Genomic DNA, 20,802 nt, shown 5'->3' with positions numbered 1-20,802 from the left:
CTTCTCATTTAAAAAAAAATTCAATATGTTTTAAAAATTGGATTTCTTTTTTCTCTTCTCCCAATACAATTACTCTTTCTTCCTTGCACTAGAAACTCTGATCTTGGTGGATCAAGGACTGAGAGAAGCAAGGTCAGCAAGTGTCAGGAGCAACCGTTTTCTTATTAGGTGCTTTTTCTTCTTTCTTTTTTTTAATTAGACAGGTATTATTTGTGAGTTTTTTTTTTTTTTTTTTTTTTTCCTTCCAGGCCTTTGAGGCACATTGTGGAAGTCATTAATGGCAACTCAGAAATGAGGAAGCTTGCTCTCTCTGCCTTAGAAACAGAAACTTTCCTGTGTGGCTTGACAAGACTGGTTTCCAGCTGATTCTTTGATATCATCTGAATGCTTGCATGATGATGTTCAGTACGTATGTAAAGATTTACCGGGTTTTAGTAGCTAAACAGTTGAATGCAGTTTTATGCAACAAAGGCCCCTGGTGTTTTTTGACTAAATGTATCATAATTTTATTGAGCAAGATGCTTACAGGAGGTAATGTTCTTTTTCAAAGAGGAAAGCATTAATCACCACCAAGGAGAACCAGATATGCAAAAATATAAGAAATAAAGGGTTTTTTCTGTTTTAAATATTATAACTTTTGTGGCATAGTAATTGGAGTAATATTTAAAATAATCTTACTAGAGAAGCCCCATATTTAAAATGTTAGTTATAATAGCTCTTACATAGTTTATTGAATTAGTGCACAGTTGTGAAATGAAGTATTTTTATATATTCATAACATATGGCAGGGTTAGTTTATTTCAATTACTGCATAATTGCATTTTTTTTAACATTCATAATAACTGTGATAGATTTTATAAAGCACAATTTTATAAAATATCTTTTCCTTACATAGAGGATCTGATTAAAGCTGACTGGATTTTGTTTTGGTTTTTTAATTTTTTTTTAACATCTTTATTGGAGTATAATCGCTTTACGATGTTGTGTTAGTTTCTGCTGTAAAACAAAGTGAATCAGCTATACATAGACATATATCCCCATATCCCCTCCCTCTTGCATCTCCCTCCCACCCTCCATATCTCATCCCTCTAGGTGGTCAATGAGCTGATCCCCCTGTGCTATGCGGCTGCTTCCCATGTGGCACATATATACAATGGAATATTACTCAGCCATAAAAAGAAATGAAATTGAGTTATTTGTAGTGAGGTGGATGGACCTAGAGTCTGTCATACAGAGTGAAGTAAGTTAGAAAGAGAAAAACAAATACCATATGCTGATTGGGTTTTTTAAAAACAGATTTGCAAAGAATTTTTTTTTTTTCCTCCTCTCTGATCTAACATTATTTGAACTTAAATTCCTGTACTTTGTGTCATTAGAGCAAAGCCACAATTTCCTTGTACTACTTTAGAACATTTTAGAGACATCTACTGGAAAAGCAAATTATTGCAAATTTTATAAAATTGGCTTAAAAAGTATGTTGTTACTGACATTTCAAAAAACTTTCTCACATATCATATCACAAATCTAGCTCCCTTTCTGAGACAAACTCGTTGACCCTCAAAAAGATATAACAAATGTAAAATATATAAAAAGTGTTACTTTGCCATTGGTCTTAATGCTCCTTTTTTTCCCAGTAAAACGTCTTAAAACTTAGTTTCTTCTTGACAGTATGACTAATATTTTTAATAAAATGATTTAGAACTTATTACCAGAATTTTGATTATCTGAGTTGCAGCAAAAAGAGCATGTCTGGAGGGTTAGTAATATTATAAACAGCATATTGGAGAATAAGACAACAGGAATAATTGCCCCATGGATTCTTTTTTAACTCTTTATTTTATATTGGAGTATAGGTGATTAACAATGTTGTGTTAGTGTCAGGTGTACAGCAAAGTGATTCAGTTATACATATACATGGATCTGTTCTTTTTCAAGCTTTTTGGACCTGAGTTTTGAATCACAACATCCTTTCTGCACAGGTTGGGGATGGGTCTATGGAGAGAGAGACAGAGAGACAGAGAGACAGAAAACGAGAGGGTAGAAGGTGAAGGAGGAGAAATAAACAAGAGTACAGTTGCCAGCAATTCCATTTTATTCCTGATCTACTGATTTTTTTGTATATTTAAAAAGACCTCCCTACTGCAATTTAAATTAAAATTGTTACTTTTTCTATTATGAAATTAATTTTGTTGTGGGGAGGAAACTTGTTGGGGAAACAGGGAGTTGTGAAATTCATGTAATAGTTTACAAATTTTCTGTGAATAAAATAATTTCCTCTCATTGTAAAGGACTAGCACTGAAGTAATTATCATGGTAGCTACATAACCAGGTTTTCCAAACCCTTGAGGGCTCTGAAGAGCTTTAAAGAATGGATCAGCCATGCTGATTATTCTTGCCATATTTGAAGCTGCTTGTCATATGAGACGGTGTGGAGAGTGCTGTCAAAGGAAACCTGACAATTTTCTCTCCCACATAAGAATAAAAGACTGTTGGCACATAAATAAAGTGTGATGAAAAGGGGAGGAGGACCTTGGCACATAATTGGGTAGGAATCAGAAGGAAAATATGTGCACCTCCCCACCCCCTGCTCCAAGGATAGATGAGATAATGAAGAATGGTTCAAGGGACAAAGGGACTCAGTAGTTCTTGATACTACCAGTGCATCAATTGCAGTAATAAAAAATTCAACAGCTTTTATGTACTTCAATAAAAGTGAAGACTAGGATGGTCAGGATATTGTAGGGAGCAACAGTAGGTTCTTTTGGAATCACAGTTGTTTTAGAGTTGATTGTATGACAAAATGACACAATGGGCATATCTGCCATCAGAAAATTATTCCTACCATAGATTTCAATAGAAAGAAGTCCTTCCCACAGCAGCTTAATCAGCACATACCTGAATTATGAGTAATTCTAGTTACAGTATTGTGACAGAAAGTCATAGAACTGTTCTGGGACATTTGTGTTAATGGAGATTCAAGATAACGATTTGTGAATCCAGTATTACAGATATCCACAGGTTGCTTCCATTAGAACATGAGGTGTTAGTAAGCGATCAAAGCTAAACTGTTTGAATGCCATTTAAATATTTCATATAATACTTTTTTTAAAAAAAGGAAAAATAGTTTGTAACAGGTATTCAAAACTGTCAACTAGTCTTGTTTCTTGTGTGTATATTTATAATGATGGAATTCTATGTTTTTCCTTCCTAGGCATATACAGTCCACCATAGTGATTAATAATCGATTAGCAGGTATAAAAGGAAGAAGCATGAAACAACACAGTCCTCATCAGCTGGACAACATGACATTCTCTGACATACAGACTTTGCTTCCTGTCCCTTATGTATGTGATAGGGACATTCGAAATTTCTAGAAGGGTATATTGTGAACAAACACTGAATATTTAAGAAATGATCATGGAATTAATAATCCTTTTTTCATAAGGAGATAAATATAAAAATTAATCTTAGACTTTAGAAATATAATTCTAAATACTCTCCAGAACTCTTAACTGTCTGACATACACAGACTATAAACAAATAGGTTTTACCACTGTGAGTATATCTGTGCACCTCATGGAAATTAGAAATCCTTTGAAAGCAGGATCATTTTTGGAGGGTTTTTTAAATTTTAGAATATGGTAAAGTATCTTGTTTGCAAATATTTTTGGTATAGATGATATTTTGTTTAAAACTTCATTTTACCTGTTTATAGATGAAGTACATATTCATGCTGTACTCTGGAAATGTATTAAATTTTATAACATCTTTGAAATTAAGGCCATATCCAGAATAAATAGCGTTACAGTGAAATTTGCCTATAGATTCTCAATGAATGGGCTAGAAGAACCATATATAATATCCTTAACTAAACTGAAGGTTTCCTAGAGCTTTTATATTACAACTTTCTTTTTTTAAAAAATGTGAATCATAATGGTTTCTCCACACTTACATTAATTTTTAATCACAGTCTCTTAAACTGCTGATTGAATTCCCCACTACCGCTAATAGCCTTCCTTGTAATATTCATTCATTTAAAATATGTATGCTGATGCCATATCTCATTTTTCAAAGGAAACCTGTTTAAAGCCCAAAGCAAAATAATAGTCACATGGATGTTAGGCCACAGCAGGTTACCATGTATTTGATCAGCCTTGCCACCAGAAAATTCTTTAAATCTGTTGAAAAAATGGCTCCATTAGGATATTTTTTAAAAAGCCGAATTATTCATGTCATATTGGTATATTATTTACAACTGAATTTCCTTTATAGACAATATTATTTCAAATAACTGAACTGGAACAAAACTAGAGGGTAATCTTATTTTTATATAGGGTCACTTCTAATGACAGTTTATTTAAAAATATACAATTAGGATTTCTGATATTTTAACAAGGCATGTGTCTATGCCATATAGCTAAGAAACAGTAAGATATGTAGTCAGGTCTCCAATTATTCATCCTGTGAAACCAACATAAAAATGAGAGAAGTTAAAGGATAGCTTATGAAATATCACAGCTACTAAATTAGGAAGCTCAAAGAAAGTAACAGTCTTGATAGTTTGGCTACATGTTAATTAACTTTGTTCAAAAGATAAATTGCAACTCTTTTTTTCACTGGAATCAGTTGCTTATTCTTTAGAAGTTTTATGCTTCTCATTGTTATTATGAAATTAATATTAGCATATACCTTCTAACTGACATTTTGGTCCACTGAATCCAGGACAGCACTTCCATTCTAATGAGGTAACAATTTTATGTTGCATCCTGTACACAGGATTTGATATCTTCTGAGATCTAGAGAGGAGAGCAGTTGGGGGAAAACAGATTATTTGTCTCACATTAACTTATCAATTGGAATAAAAGTGTTTGGGATGATACCTGGAATATAATAAGCATTCAGGGACCACCCTGATGGTGCAGTGGATAAGACTCTACATTCCCAATGCAGGAGGCACAAGTTTGATCCCTGGTCAGCAGATCCCACATGCATGTTGCAGTTAAGAGTTTGCATGCCACAACTAAGGAGCCCGCATGCCACAACTAAGGAGCCCACCTGCCGCAACTAAGACCCCATGCAACAAAATAAATAAATATTTTTAAAAAATAAGCATTCAGTAAGTATTATCTGTTCTTCTTATTATTATAATAATCTTTATCATCAATATTAATGTCAAACTTAGATTTCCTTAAGTACATTACAAAAAGCATTAAGGTTCATACTCTTTGGTATTTTAAATTTATACCTATCATTATGTTTTCTAAAGATACTATAACTTCTCCCTTGATAAAGCTTTTCACTAAAACAATGTTAAATCTTATTTTAATTCTAATTTTTAAATAGTTTATGGGAATAAATTTTTTAGTTCTTATTTCTTATATCATTATAGTTAAAAGGACCTGTTTTCCTCCAGGTCAATATCAAATAACTCATATAGTATTTCTCTGAGAGGGAGGTGGGGAAGGGAAGACGATCTAACATGAGAAAATGTTGTTTTTGAGAAGAAACCATAAAAGGGAAATGAAGAAACTATAACATTTCAAATTAACAATCAATATAAGTAGTGAACGGCCCTAAATTGCGGGCGTTATGTATGTAAATGTAAATCATAAATCCAACTTGGCCATATTATCCTTATCCCCATGACTTCAATATTTAGCTAATATCTATCAAATGATTCTATGAAATGGGTATGTATTATCTTGTTTAATCCTCATATTAGTTCTATGAGGAAAGTATTATTATTATTTTGACTTGCTGATGAGGAATCTGAGGAACAGAGAGATGGAATAATTGCTGAAAGTCCCACATCTAAAAGTTATTGAGCTAGGATTTTAATCCACTCGGCATGGCTTAGCCTCTCCTGTTATTATCTAGAGTCTGTTACGTATGACCATGTGGAGGCAACAGTAGTCACTCTCATGGATTATGTATTATAACAGACTGGGTTTTAGTCTCTGCTATAACCTGATGGGCAATTAATTATGTGTGAAATTATTCCTCAATTTTAAAATGAGCTGTAAGACTCCTTCCATCTCTGAAAGTAGGCTAATCTTTCATCTGTGTTTATTTCTGTAAATTACACTCAGCAAATAACTCTGTCCAGTGAAATATCATATCTAGTCCAACAGCTAGTGCTAAACAGGAAGTAAGGTAGTTTGGAAAGGATTCTTTAGAGTTTATTAGGGTGAACTCAAGCAGTTTGTTGCATTATTATTGGACTCAATGTTCCTGCTTTGGCAAACTGGATCGCTGCTGTATGTGGCTCAGACAGAAAGAAAAAGTGACAAACATTGCATATGCACTGAAATAGTGAGTGAATGGAGAGACCCATTCAAATGCAGAGAAAGTTAAGAAATGAGAATAAAGATACCTATTTCTGGCTTGTTTAAAGAGAGAAAAAAATCTCACCTTGAACTCAGAAGGGCAGTATGATGGGGGTTACTGTGGTAATAGTTTCATTACTAAAGAATTAACAGTGCATTCTTTGTATCTCAGGTTGACTAGGAAATTGTCACAAAGGGAGTAAATGCCAGAAACAGAACTGGAGCTCAGCTCTCCCAAATCCCTAAGATATGCTTAGCTCTCTGGACCATGAGCCCTAGCTATTCCTTTAGGGACTACGAAACACCTTGATTTTATGTATCTTTATTGCACACTGTTCTAGATTGCCAATGTGTCAGATTCACTGCCTGAGTTATTTGTATGACTATTTGTATAACATTAGTCATCATGGCCTGAATGACAATTTTAGTTTTTATTGCAGGCATTCCTGAAACACCCCCAGCTGAGCTACTGTGACTGTATGAATTCAGAGAATTTATCAATTACTCAGCCCCACATTTTAGGACAATTATATAATTAAAACAAAACCCCTAAATAAGTCATTACAATAGACACAAGAAGAAAGGCCCTACTTAGCTGCTTTACCATGCATAATAGCAAGTAGTGGCTTGCAAAGTTATGGACTTCTCTTTGGCCTAGTATGAAAGGGAAATTATCAATAGCCCTTTAAAACTGTGTATGAATTTAATGGAATTAAAGGACATGATTGTTGGTCAGGTCATAGAATAAAGGTAATAGTAATAGTAAAAATAGAAAAAAACATGAGTTAACATGCACTGAAGACTCACAGAGTACCAGGTACTAGGCTAAATATATTACTCCATTTATCTCACATATTCTAAAAACACCCACATGAGGCAAGTATAATTAGTTTCTGCATTTTCACTTATTTAAGATCATACTTCCAGTTTAATGTGATGACCCTACCCTGACCCTACTATACTTATGTGTACCTGGGATGATTAACTTTCTCTATATATTCCAGGCCACACATGATTATGGTACAAGAAGTAGGTATTTTCAAGAAATATTACATACCTCTGAGGACAGGATCCACTGGTCCAGCCACAGGGCCCTCTGCCAGTTGGAACATAAGTGGCTTGGTTGTCCAGTATCACTGTTGGAGATAATCTGGTATGTACATAAGCACACCAGTTCCTAAGGAAGAGATCATTTTTGTTAGAAAAAAAATGATTGTCAGAATTCTTTTCATCAAAGTTATTTGCATAGACCTATATCTACTGTCAGTACTGTGTATCAGATACATTGAAAACTTGACATCTGGCTTTAAAATATCTAGAAATGACAAAAAACATGTTACTTCATTACTGTACTCATGGACAGTAAAGAAGCACTGTAAGGGGAGATTTGAGAAGATGGCGGAAGAGTAAGACGCGGAGATCACCTTCCTCCCCACAAATACATCAGAAATACAACTACATGTGGAACAACTCCTACAGAACACCTATTGAATGCTGGCAGAAGACCTCAGACATCCCAAAAGGCAAGAAACGCCCCACGTACCTGGTTAGGGCAAAAGAAAAAAGAAAAAACAGAGACAAAAGAATAGGGGCGGGACCTACACCAGTGGGAGGGAGCTGTGAAAGAGGAAAGGTTTCCACACAGTAGAAGCCCCTTCACGGGCGGAGACTGCAGGCGGCGGACGGGGGGAGCTTCAGAGACACGGAGGAGAGCGCGGCCACAGGGGTGCGGAGGGCAAAGCGGAGAGATCCCCGCACAGAGGATTGGTGCCGACCAGCACTCACCAGGCCGAGAGGCTTGTCTGCTCACCCGCTGAGGCGGGCGGGGCTGGGAGCTGAGGCTCGGGCTTCGGTCAGATCCCAGGGAGAGGACTGGGGTTGGCGGCGTGAACACAGCCTGAAGGGGCTAGTGCGCCAAAGCTGGCCGGGAGGGAGTCTGGGAAAAGTCTGGAGCTGCCGAGGAGGCAAGAGACTTTTTCTTGCCCCTTTCTTTCCTGGTGCGCGAGGAGAGGGGATTCAGAGCACCGCTTAAAGGAGCTCCAGAGACGGGCGCGAGCCGCGGCTATCAGCGCGGACCCCAGAGACGGGCATGAGACACTAAGGCTGCTGCTGCGGCCACCAAGAAGCCTGTGTGCAAGCACAGGTCACTCTCCACACCTCCCCACCCGGGAGCCTGTGCAGCCCGCCACTGCAAGGGCCCCGGGATCCAGGGACAACTTCCCTGGGAGAACGCACGGCGCGCCTCGGGCTGGTGCAACGTCACACTGGCCTCTGCCGCTGCAGGCTCACCCCGCATCTGTACTCCTCCCTCCCCCTGGCCTGAGTGAGCCAGAGTCCCCGAATCAGCGGCTCCTTTAACTCAGTCCTGTCTGGGCAAAGAACAGATACCCTCAGGTGACCTACATGCATAGGTGGGGCCAAATCCAAAGCTGAACCTCAGGAGCTGTGGGAACAAAGAAGAGAAAGGGAAATCTCCCCCTGCAACCTCAGGAGCAGTGGATTAAATCTCCACCATCAACTTGATGTACCTGCATCTGTGGAAAACCTGAATAGACAACGACTCATCCCAAATTGAGGAGGTGGACTTTGGGAGCAAGATATATTATTTTTTCCCCTTTTCCTCTTTTTGTGAGCATGTATGCTTATGCTTCTGTGTGAGATTTTGTCTGTGTAGCTTTGCTTTTACCATTTGTCCTAGGGTTCTGACCATCCATTTGTTTTGTTGTTGTTTTTCTTCTTTTTTTTTACTTAAAAATTTTTTTCTCTTAACAATTATTTTTTATTTTAATAACTTTATTTTATCTCCTTCCTCCCTTCCTTCCTTCCTTCTTCTATTTTTTCTCCCTTTTATTCTGAGCCGTGTGGATGAAAGGCTCTTGGTGCTCCAGCCAGGCATCAGGGTTGTGTCTCTGAGGTGGGAGAACCAACTTCAGGACACTGGTTCACAAGAGACCTCCCAACTCCACGTAATATCAAATGGCAAAATCTCCCAGAGATCTCCATCTCAACGCCAAGACCCAGCTTCACTCAACGACCAGCAACGTACAGTGCTCGACACCCTATGCCCAACAAATAGCAAAACAGGAACACAGTGCCATCCATTAGGAGAGAGGCTGCCGAAAATCATAATAAGGCCACAGACACCCCAAAACACACCACCAGACGTGGACCTGCCCACCAGAAAGACAAGATCCAGCCTCATGCACCAGAACACAGGCACTAGTTGCCTCCACCAGGAACCTTGCACAACCCACTGAACCAACCTTAGCCACTGAGGGCAGACACCAAAAACAACAGGAACTACGAAGCTGCAGCCTGCGAAAAGGAGACCCCAAACACTCTAAGATAAGCAAAATGAGAAGACAGAGAAACATAGCAGATGAAGGAGCAAGGTAAAAACCCATCAGACCTAACAAATGAAGAGGAAATAGGCAGTCTACCTGAAAAAGAATTCAGAATAATGATAGTAAAGATGATCCAAAAACGTGTAAATAGAATAGAGAAAATGCAAGAAACATTTAACAAGGACCTAGAAGAACTAAAGAGGAAACAAGCAACGATGAACAACACAATAAATGAAATTAAAACTACTCTAGAAGGGATCAATAGCAGAATAACTGAGGCAGAAGAACAGATAAGTGACCTGGAAGATAAAATAGTGGAAATAACTACTGCAGAGCAGATTAAAGAAAAAAGAATGAAAATAATTCAGGACAGGCTCAGAGATTTCTGGGACAACATTAAACGCACCAACATTCAAATTATAGGGGTACCAGAAGAAGAAGAGAAAAAGAAAGGGACTGAGAACATATTTGAAGAGATTATAGTTGGAAACTTCCCTAATATGGGAAAGGAAATAGTTCATCAAGTCCAGGAAGCACAGAGTCCCATACAGGATAAATCCAAGGAGAAACATGCCAAGACACATATTAATCAAACTATCAAAAATTAAATACAAAGAAAACATATTAAAAGCAACAAAGGAAAAGCAACAAATAACACACAAGTGAATCCCCATAAGGTTAACAGCTGATCTTTCAGCAGAAACTCTGCAAGCCAGCAGGGAGTGGCAGGACATATTTAAAATGATGAAGGAGAAAAACCTACAACCAAGATTACTCTACCCAGCAAGGATCACATTCAGATTTGATGGAGAAAGTAAAACCTTTACAGACAAGCAAAATCTGCGAGAGTTCAGCACCACCAAACCGGCTTTACAACAAATGCTAAAGGAACTTCTCTAGGCAAGAAACACAAGAGAAGGAAAAGACCTACAATAACAAACCCAGAACAATTAAGAAAATGGGAATAGGAAGATACATATCGATAATTACCTTAAATGTAAATGGATTAAATGCTCCCACGAAAAGACACAGACTGGTTGATTGGATACAAAAACAAGACCCGTATATATGCTGTCTACAAGAGACCCACTTCAGACCTAGGGACACATACAGACTGAAAGTGAGGGAATGGAAAAAGATATTCTATGCAAATAGAAATCAAAAGAAAGCTGGAGTAGCAATTCTCATATCAGACAAAATAGACTTTAAAATAAAGACTATTATAAGAGACAAAGAAGGACACTACATAATGATCAAGGGATCAATCCAAGAAGAAGATATAACAATTATAAATATTTATGCACCCAACATAGGAGCACCTCAATACATAAGGCAAATACTAACAGCCATAAAAGGGGAAATCAACAGTAACACAATCATAGTAGGGGACTTTAACACTCCACTTTCACCAATGGGCAGATCATCCAAAAATGATGAAAAAAATGAAATAAATGAAAGTAAATAAGGAAACACAAGCTTTAAATGATACATTAAACAAGATGGACTTAATTGATATTTATAGGACATGCCATCCAAAAACAACAGAATACATATTTTTCTCAAGTGCTCATGGAACATTCTCCAGGATTATATCTTGGGTCACAAATCAAGCTTTGGTAAATTTAAGAAAATTGAAATCATATCAAGTAACTTTTCCGACCACAACGCTATGAGACTAGATATCAATTACAGGAAAAGATCTATAAAAAATACAAACACATGGAGGCTAAACAATACACTACTTAACAACGAAGTGATCACTGAAGAAATCGAAGAGGAAATCTAAAAATACCTAGAAACAAAAGGCAATGGAGACACGATGACCCAAAATCTATGGGATGCAGCAAAAGCATTTCTAAGAGGGAAGTTTATAGCAATACAATCCTACCTTAAGAAACAAGAAACATCTCAAATAAACAACCTAACCATGCACCTAAAGCAATTAGAGAAAAAAAAAAAAAAAAAAAAACCCAAAGGTAGAAGAAGGGAAGAAATCATAAAGATCAGATCAGAAATAAATGAAAATCAAATGAAGGAAATGTTAGCAAAGATCAATAAAACTAAAAGCTGGTTCTTTGAGAAGATAAGCAAAATTGATAAACCATTAGCCAGACTCATCAAGAAAAAAGGGAGAAGACTCAAATCAATACAGTTAGAAAGAAAAAGGTGAAGTAACGGGCTTCCCTGGTGGCGCAGTGGTTGAGAGTCCGCCTGCCGATGCAGGGGACGAGGGTTCGTGCCCCGGTCCGGGAAGATCCCACATGCCGTGGAGCGGCTGGGCCCATGAGCCATGGCCGCTGAGCCTGCGCATCCGGAGCCTGTGCTCCGCAACGGGAGAGGCCACAGCAGTGAGAGGCCCGCGTACCACAAAAAAAAAAAAAAAAAAAAAAAAGGTGAAGTAACAACTGACACTGCAGAAATACAAAGGATCATGAGAGATTAGTACAAGCAACTATATGCCAATAAAATGGACAACCTGGAAGAAATGGACAAATTCTTCGAAATGCACAACTGCCAACACTGAACCAGGAAGAAATAGAAAATATGAACAGACCAATCAAAAGCACTGAAATTGAAACTGTGATTAAAAATCTTCCAACAAACAAAAGCCCAGGACCAGATGGCTTCACAGGTGAATTCCATCAAACACTTAGAGAAGAGCTAACACCTATCCTTCTCAAACTCTTCCAAAGTATAGCAGAGGGAGGAACACTGCCAAACTCATTCTATGAGGCCACCATCACCCTGATACCAAAACCAGACAAAGATGTCACAAAGAAAGAAAACTATAGGCCAATATCACTGATGAACATAGATGCAAAAATCGTCAACAAAATACTAGCAAACAGAATCCAACAACACATTAAAAGGATCATACACCATGATCAAGTGGGGTTTATTCCACGAATGCAAGGAATGCAATGCAATCAACGTGATACACCATATTAACAAATTGAAGGATAAAAACCATATGATCATCTCAATAGATGCAGAGAAAGTTTTCAACAACATTCAACACCCATTTATGATAAAAATCCTGCAGAAAGTAGGCATAGAGGGAACTTTCCTCAACATAATAAAGGCCATATATGACAAACCCACAGCCAACATCTTCCTCAATGATGAAAAACTGAAATGGTTTCCACTAAGATCAAGAACAAGACAAGGTTGCCCACTCTCACCACTATTATTCAACAGAGTTTTGGAAGTTTTAGCCACAGCAATCAAAGAAGAAAAAGAAATAAAAGGAATCCAAATCGGAAAAGAAGAAGTAAAACTGTCACTGTTTGCAGATGACATGATACTATACATAGAGGATCCTAAAAATGCTACCAGAAAACTACTAGAGCTAATCAATGAATTTGGTAAAGTAGCAGGATACAAAATTAATGCACAGAAATCTCTGGCATTCCTATACACTAATGATGAAAAATCTGAAAGTGAAATTAAGAAAACACTCCCATTTACTATTGCAACAAAAAAGAATAAAATATCTAGGAATAAACCAACATAAGGAGACAAAAGACCTGTACACAGAAAATTATAAGACACTGATGAAAGAAATTAAAGATGATACAAATAGATGGAGATATCTACCATATCCTTGGATTGGAAGAATCAACATTGTGAAAATGACTCTACTACCCAAAGCAATCTACAGATTCAATGCAATCCCTATCAAACTACCACCGGCATTTTTCACAGAACTAGAACAAACAATTTCACAATTTGTATGGAAACACAAAAGACCCTGAATAGCCAAAACAATCTTGAGAATGAAAAAATGGAGCTGGAGGAACCAGGCTCCCTGACTTCAGACTATACTACAAAGCTATGATAATCAAGACAGTATGGTACTGGCACAAAAACAGAAATATAGATCAAAGGAACAGGATGAAAGCCCAGAGATAAACCCACGCACATATGGTCACTTTATCTTTGATAAAGGAGGCAAGAATATACAGTGGAGAAAAGACAGCCTCTTCAATAAGTGGTGCTGGGAAAACTGGACAGGTACATGTAAAAGTATGAAATTAGAACACTCCCTAACACCATACATGAAAATAAACTCAAAATGGGTTAAAGACCTAAATGTAAGGCCAGACACTATCAAACTCTTAGAGGAAAACATAGGCAGAACACTCTATGACATAAATCACAGCAAGATCCTTTTTGACCCATCTCCTAGAGAAATGGAAATAAAAACAAAAGTGAACAAATGGGACTTAATGAAACTTAAAAGCTTTTGCACAGCAAAGGAAACCATAAACAAGACCAAAAGACAACTCCCAGAATGGGAAAAAAATATTTGCAAATGAAGCAACTGACAAAGGATTAATCTCCAAAATTTACAAGCAGCTCATGCAGCTCAATAAGAAAAAAACAAACAACCCAATCCAAAAATGGGCAAAAGAACTAAATAGACATTTCTCCAAAGAAGATCTACAGATTGCCAACAAACACTTGAAAGAATGCTCAACATCATTAATCATTTGAGAAATGCAAATCAGAACTACAGTGTGATATCATCTCACACTGGTCAGAATGGCCATCATCACAAAATCTAGAAACAGTAAATGCTGGAGAAGGTGTGGAGAAAATAGAACACTCTTGCACTGTTGGTGGGAATGTAAACTGATACAGTCACTATGGAGAACAGTATGGAGGTTCCTTAAAAATCTACAAATAGAAATACCATACGACCCAGCAATCCCACTACTGGGCATATACCCTGAGAAAACCATAATTCAAAAAGAGTCATGTACCACAATGTTCATTGCAGCTCTATTTACAATAACCAGGACATGGAAGCAACCTAAATGTCCATCAACAGATGAATAGATAAAGAAGATGTGGCACATATATACAATAGAATATTAGTCAGCCATAAAAAGAAACGAAATTGAGTTATTTGTAGTGAGGTGGATAGACCTAGTGTATGTCATACAGCGTGAAGTCAGAAAGAGAAAAACAAATGCCGTATGCTAACACATATATATGGAATCTAAGAAAAAAAAAAGGTCATGAAGAACCTAGGGGTAAGACGGGAATAAAGACACAGACCTACTAGGGCATGGAGTTGAGGATATGGGGAGGGGGAAGGGTAAGCTGTGACAAAGTGAGAGAGTGGCATGGACATATATACACTACCAAACATAAAATAGATAGCTAGAGGGAAGCAGCCGCATAGCACAGGGAGATCAGCTCGGTGGTTTGTAACTACCTAGAGGGGTGGGATATAGAGGGTAGGAGGGAGGGAGAAGCAAGAGGGAAGAGATATGGGGATATATGTATACGTATAGCTGATTCACTTTGTTATAAAGCAGAAACTAACACAGCATTGTAAAGCAATTATACTCCAATAACGATGTTAAAAAAAAAAAGAAGCACTGTAAGATAAAAGTAAATTAAGAATAAATCAGAGCTAATACCAGAATCTCTATTGTTTAGCTATAAGCTAAGTCAAAATCCAAAATTGCCCTTATGCAGATATCAATATTAGACTGAGGTAGTGACTCAGATCTAGATCTGTTACTTCCATTGAACAATGAGCAGTAAGATTTAAATAAATAAATAAATGATGTAAGGATGGAAAAAAAGGAAAAAAATAACTTATTAGCAGGTGATACGATTGTGAATAAAGAGAATATAAAGGAGTCTATATGTAAATGATTATAATGAATGAGTTCATCAATTTAGTGGAGATCATTATAAAATGTTTTATAATTAATAAAAAAGTTTAGGCATACAGTTAAGATCAGTTATAGTTTGATATGCTAACAACAAACTTTAAAAAGATGCTGTTTATAATAGGAAAAATAACATTGTTGTTCAATTTAACAGCATGTAAAACATTGACCTGCTTAAACTGGTTTTGCATCCTTAAAGAGGATGTTGATTAATCAGACCTTGAGTTATTTTACAGACAGCCCTGGGCGTGTGCACGACGGGAACCCACGTGTCCAGTATAACCCCAGAGCCGAGAATCCTCGGTCTATGGAACTCAAAGAATAGACGTGTTGAGGCTTTGATGAAATGAGCAGTTCTTCAACAAGGAAAACCTGGCTCCCAGCAACAGTGGGAGCTTATGTGGACTAATTCAAGACTAGCCAATCAGCTTCCAAGTTTGAAATTTCCCTAATCCCCTAAACTTCACCCCGAGCCCTGGATGGAGAAGACAGATGTGAGAGCCTTGCTTCCTGTTTCCTGCCAGTCGATCTCGCGGTAGAGCTTTTGTTTTCTCAAAAGCCGGTGCCTTGGTATTGGCTTCTGTGCGCCTTGGGTAAGGAGCCCTTGCTCGGTAGCGACGCTGGTCACCACAGAGGGGTGTAAAATCTCCTGACTGCCTGCCAAAGGCACCGCAGCCCCTGAGCGGTCACCCAGACCAAACTTGTCTAGAGGGTCAGTTGTCACGTTGCTGCTTCCCGTTGCTGTTTTCCAGGCTCCTTGGTGCTCCTTTCACTTGTGAGAGAAGAAACCGCTCCTGGATCAGGTGTCTTTTGGGTGAGTAACATTGTTAAAATGTGCCAGCACCTAACGTTGTCTGATAACCTTCTCAGGATTGTGGGTTAGATTCACACCCTAAGGGAGACGATATAAAAGGTTACAGCTACTGAGGTACTCGAAGGATTGAGTCCTAAGACTTTGGATTTCTTTGTCCATGTTTGTCTATGTCTATTTTGCTAGGATTGGGTTAAGAGGGGTTGGCTCGTGGATGACTGTAGCCAAATATTCAACCTGATATTAGTGAGGGTCCTCTGAATCAGGAGGTAAGATATTGCTCCCTGACTAGAAATCTTGCTTTATGCAGGGGTTGGTTTTTCACCCATGCCTAATATGATTGCCTGGAGGTATAGATGCAGGTGTGTGTTCTTAATGGAACCTGCCCTGATTACCATGTTGTGTGAGAGGGTAAAGGAGAAATGAGCGACTGTAAATCAGGAAAACTCTCCACTGCAGGACATGTTCTGTGCCTGGGTTAGAGGAATTTCCACCCAAGCCGCCTCCTTGGTGTCAGTTTGCTCTGGTCATCCTGAGAAAAAGCCCTTCCCAAATGGGGTATGTCAACGGTATACCTGCTAATTTAACATTAACAGGAAGGGAAAAGAAGACACGTGATCATACCAGTCAGTCTGAGGAGTAAGCACAGTAAAAATAAATAGGAAATATAAGAAGTAAAATTAGTGAAATGGGAGCTAGGAGAAAAATCCTCTATTTCCAAATTGACGGTCAGCGTGGGATAAAAAGCACACCTGTGTGTTTAGAGTGAGTTAATGAAAGGCAGAGACGAAAGAAACAAAACAGGCGGGACAATGTTTTGAGACAAATAGGGATTTAAGGAAGGTTGAGATTGTTAAGGTAACAGGACAAAGAGGATTTGTGTATTAATTACTTGCAGTTTAAATAATAAATCTGGTGGTCAGACTTGGCCTACATTTAGCCAACTGTAAAGCAAAGCAAAAAAATCTTCCAAAACACAGACAGAACTTGATAAGAGCTATTTTCAACAATCTCACTGAGAATTCTCTTAAGAATTAAACGCATCTGAGAGTGGCTGGAGAGGGTGGAAGTATTTTGAAGATGGAGATAATGTTTTCTAATGGAGATAATATCTAAGAATCAACTGGATATAGAACTCTTATCAGTAAGTTTGTACCTGTCCTTCCTGATAATGTGGCTCTTTTAGCTACGTGCTTTTATTCTGTAAATGGTAACGTATTATGTTCTTAATTCTATATGACTTCCTACTGTATATGGTATACTGGAGTTATGATAAAGAAGAAAATGACTTTCTTTTGCAACTCTGCCTAGCTCCGACATCGGCTAGCGTCAGGGGGCAAATGGCCTGAGAATGGGTCTTCGAATTACAACACGAACTTACAGTTAAGGCTTCTTTTGCAAAAGAGGAAAAATGGGAGGAAATCAGCTGTCTCCCTGTTTCTTGCAAGGGAAGAGGCCTTTAAACAATTGGACACATTTTGCATTTTCCTCAGTGAGAGTTTTAACCCTCGTTTTTATGAGCCAAGCTAGCAGACATTGAACTGCTTTTAAGTGTGTAAATATGTACGTAAAAAGGAAACTTTGCCAGGAGGAACGAACATTGGTGGTGCTAAATACCATGAGCTACATGGAGGCCTAAATGCATTCGACCTGGAAACTGCCCAGACGTCTCGATTAGCTCGTCTATGATCTCTGCTGGCGAGGTAAAATGTTTCGATCTTTTCCCATGAAGATTAAACCCCAGCATGCTCAGAGAGAAGTGAGGCCTTGATTATTTCAACCTGTATCCTCTGTCAAATTCAGCTCTGAGCCTCAGGCAGCCTCCCCACTTCACTTTCTTCAAGGGAATACAGTCACCTCTTCCACCCTCCTCCGCATCGGGTACGTTTTTTCAGGGTGGCGAGTGAAACAGAGGCTGGACTTTCCTAGGCTCTTCTGCGGTAGGCAAGTCCCCCTCGGCGCATGGGGGTGAACTACTAGAATCCCCTGACCAAACTGGCTGCAGCCTTGGAACTGCTTGGACGGATTCCTTGGCAGCTGGGAAGCATGCGTGTAGCTACGGTTCTGACATCCATCTCCAATGGAAAGCTTCCCAGTGTTCCCTAAGTGAATCTTCAAATCCAAGCTAGTCATCTCGGTCCTCAGTGGCTTCTCAGGGAATTCTTAGAGCCAAGTTGTAGATAGTCACTGCTATATTGACTTGCTTCTTTCCAGAAACCAAAATAGGAGATGGAATTGGTTCCTAAACCCTCAGGTTCTTGCTTTCTCTCTCACGCCTCTTGAGGCTGGTTGATTTCCCCTCTTGAGGCTGGGTGATTTCCCTCTGCTTTTTTTTTTTTTCGTGGTACGCGGGCCTCTCACTGTTGGGGCCTCTCCCGTCGCGGAGCACAGGCTCCGGACGCGCAGGCGCAGCGGCCACGGCCCACGGGCCCAGCCGCTCCGCGGCACGTGGGATCCTCCCGGACCGGGGCACGAACCCGCGTCCCCTGCATCGGCAGGCGGACTCTCAACCACTGCGCCACCAGGGAAGCCCTCCCTCTGCTTTTTGGAGCGGGGTGAGGGAAGGTCGTTTTCTAGAGATTTGCAAGCCACAGACTGTTCTCGGCTCTTGCGTTTAAAACCTGGGATGTTGACCGAGCTGTGACTTAGGGAGTCTCGTGCTCACACACGTGTTCTCTCTCTCCAAACCTCCATTCTCAGAGGGGCTGGCGAACCCCTCAGAACTAGCACTCAGGGGGACAGCCTTTGAGGGGGCAAGCCTCTAGTGTGCCAAGGTGCTTCCTATAAAGGAAGAAGTGTGCTTGGAGTCCCCAGATGTGCCTTCCTTCATCTCCCATGAACTCAAGGGTTTTCCAGCTGCAGCCAGTATTGCTGCATCACACAGACCTCGAGTTTCTGGTAAGGCTGCTGGTTGACACCAGGCCCAATTCATGAAGGCTAGGAAAGGCCTTTCCAAGCTCTTGGTGTACATCACCAAATAAGCAAATTTTGAGAATTTGACAATCTCATGTATTCAGAGGATATAGAGAAGTGGAATCTCATATATACTGTTGGTAGAAATATATGGTAAAACCACTTTGAAAAACAATGTGTTAATATCATGTAATAATGAACATGCATATACTGACCCAGCAGTTACACTTCTAGATATATACTTTAGAGAAACTCTTGCACATGTGTTCCAGGAATTATGTTATCTGAGTATTTATGGTAGCAAGCATTATTCATAAGTATCAAAACCTAAAAGGAGTTTAAATGTCCATTTACCATAGAATGGAGAAATACATTGAAATATTTATACATAGGTATTATTCACCAGTTAAACAAATGAACTGTAATATTCAGTAACCCCAATTTAACTTATAATAAACTTGTGTGATGCAAGCAAGTTACAGAAATAATACCATACAATGCTTTTTTCTTACATAAAGCTAAAAAATAAAAGTGAATGATACACTGTTAGGGATACATATGGTAAAATTAGGTATTATAATACATCTATTTTGTATCAAATATAGCACAATTTTAAATGACATGATTAAGAATAACAAATAAATTCTGCCTTACAGAAAGATGTAGCTGAATTGCTGTTCTGATCCACGTCTTATCAATTAGACCATATTGTATCCATTACTTTTCTCAAGCCCGTTTCTATGTCCATCCATGTATACGTACTGTCTTCAGCATGTAAGATAGCAGAGGAATATGAATTCACGCTCCAGTGAAGCTGAGAAACTTTAACAGCCTCAAAGTAGGCCATTTGCCACAAAAATGCCATGATCAGACAAAAACAGCCTTTATTAAAGTACCTATTTTTAGATGACCTTCTGGTAGAAGCCACCCAAAATCATATAGATACTGTTTAGGAAAACAAAAATCAGCCTCATTTCTGGTTGTAATACCAGTTATTTTATTATAAAACATCCTATACTAAACTGTAGAAAGTTCTTAATAACTATAGATTGAATGATTGGATTATAGCATGATTTTTTTTCTCTTTACTTTTCTGTTTGTCATTTTTCCCCTATTGTGAGTATGTACCTTGTTATGTTAAATTTATATTCTTCACTCTCATTTGTTTTCTGAGGTTTTTTGTCGAGGGTAGAGGCAGAAATGATTTACAAAATGTAGTACTAAAGGAAATGCTATATGACTGTAAAATCAGATCACTATGAGTTCAAATTAATATGAGACGTACGCCACTAAATCAGTAAAACATAAGAACTCTATGCTGCTTAAAATAATAATAATTATTATAATTAAAATAATGCAAAAGTCAACCTAAATGTTAAAAAACAAAGAAGGAACACATTTTTCCCCAGAGTAGAGTCACTAAAGTTAGTAAACATCTGCTTTGGAATATTTAGGGCTCCTTGGACCAAAAGTCCCTCTACAAATAAAGCTGACTCAGTCATTCATCTGTCTGAGGCAGATAAATTGGGCGCTATACAGCTTATTGTGCAAGGTTCTTTGGATTGAGAAGTTGGAAAATTCAGTTCCATAAAGGCATAAAAAGACACGCCGGTACATTTTGTTTAAGCGTGGTGTTACCTGGAAAAATAATGTGAAACTAAGTATGGCAAAAACAGGAAATAAAATTTTTAAAATTAATAAAGACACCACGATAAAGG

At 38.4% G+C, this 20,802-nt stretch overlaps 1 protein-coding gene across 1 annotated transcript in view; it reads right to left on the bottom strand.

The window, feature by feature from the left end:
- MMRN1 (multimerin 1) overlaps positions 1 to 20,802 on the bottom strand; it is a 72,611-nt gene that overhangs the window by 35,136 nt on the left and 16,673 nt on the right. Inside the window, exons 3-4 of the mRNA XM_059067335.2 lie at positions 7,384 to 7,503; positions 4,690 to 4,796 (exon numbers count right to left, since the gene is read on the bottom strand). Of these exons, the coding sequence (XP_058923318.1) occupies positions 4,690 to 4,796; positions 7,384 to 7,503 (227 nt within the window). The remainder of the gene's footprint in view (positions 1 to 4,689; positions 4,797 to 7,383; positions 7,504 to 20,802) is intronic.

This window comes from Kogia breviceps, chromosome 6 (assembly GCF_026419965.1).
Source record: "Kogia breviceps isolate mKogBre1 chromosome 6, mKogBre1 haplotype 1, whole genome shotgun sequence".
NCBI classification, from domain to species: Eukaryota; Metazoa; Chordata; class Mammalia; order Artiodactyla; family Physeteridae; genus Kogia; species Kogia breviceps.
This window is presented reverse-complemented; position numbering and strand designations above follow the sequence as displayed.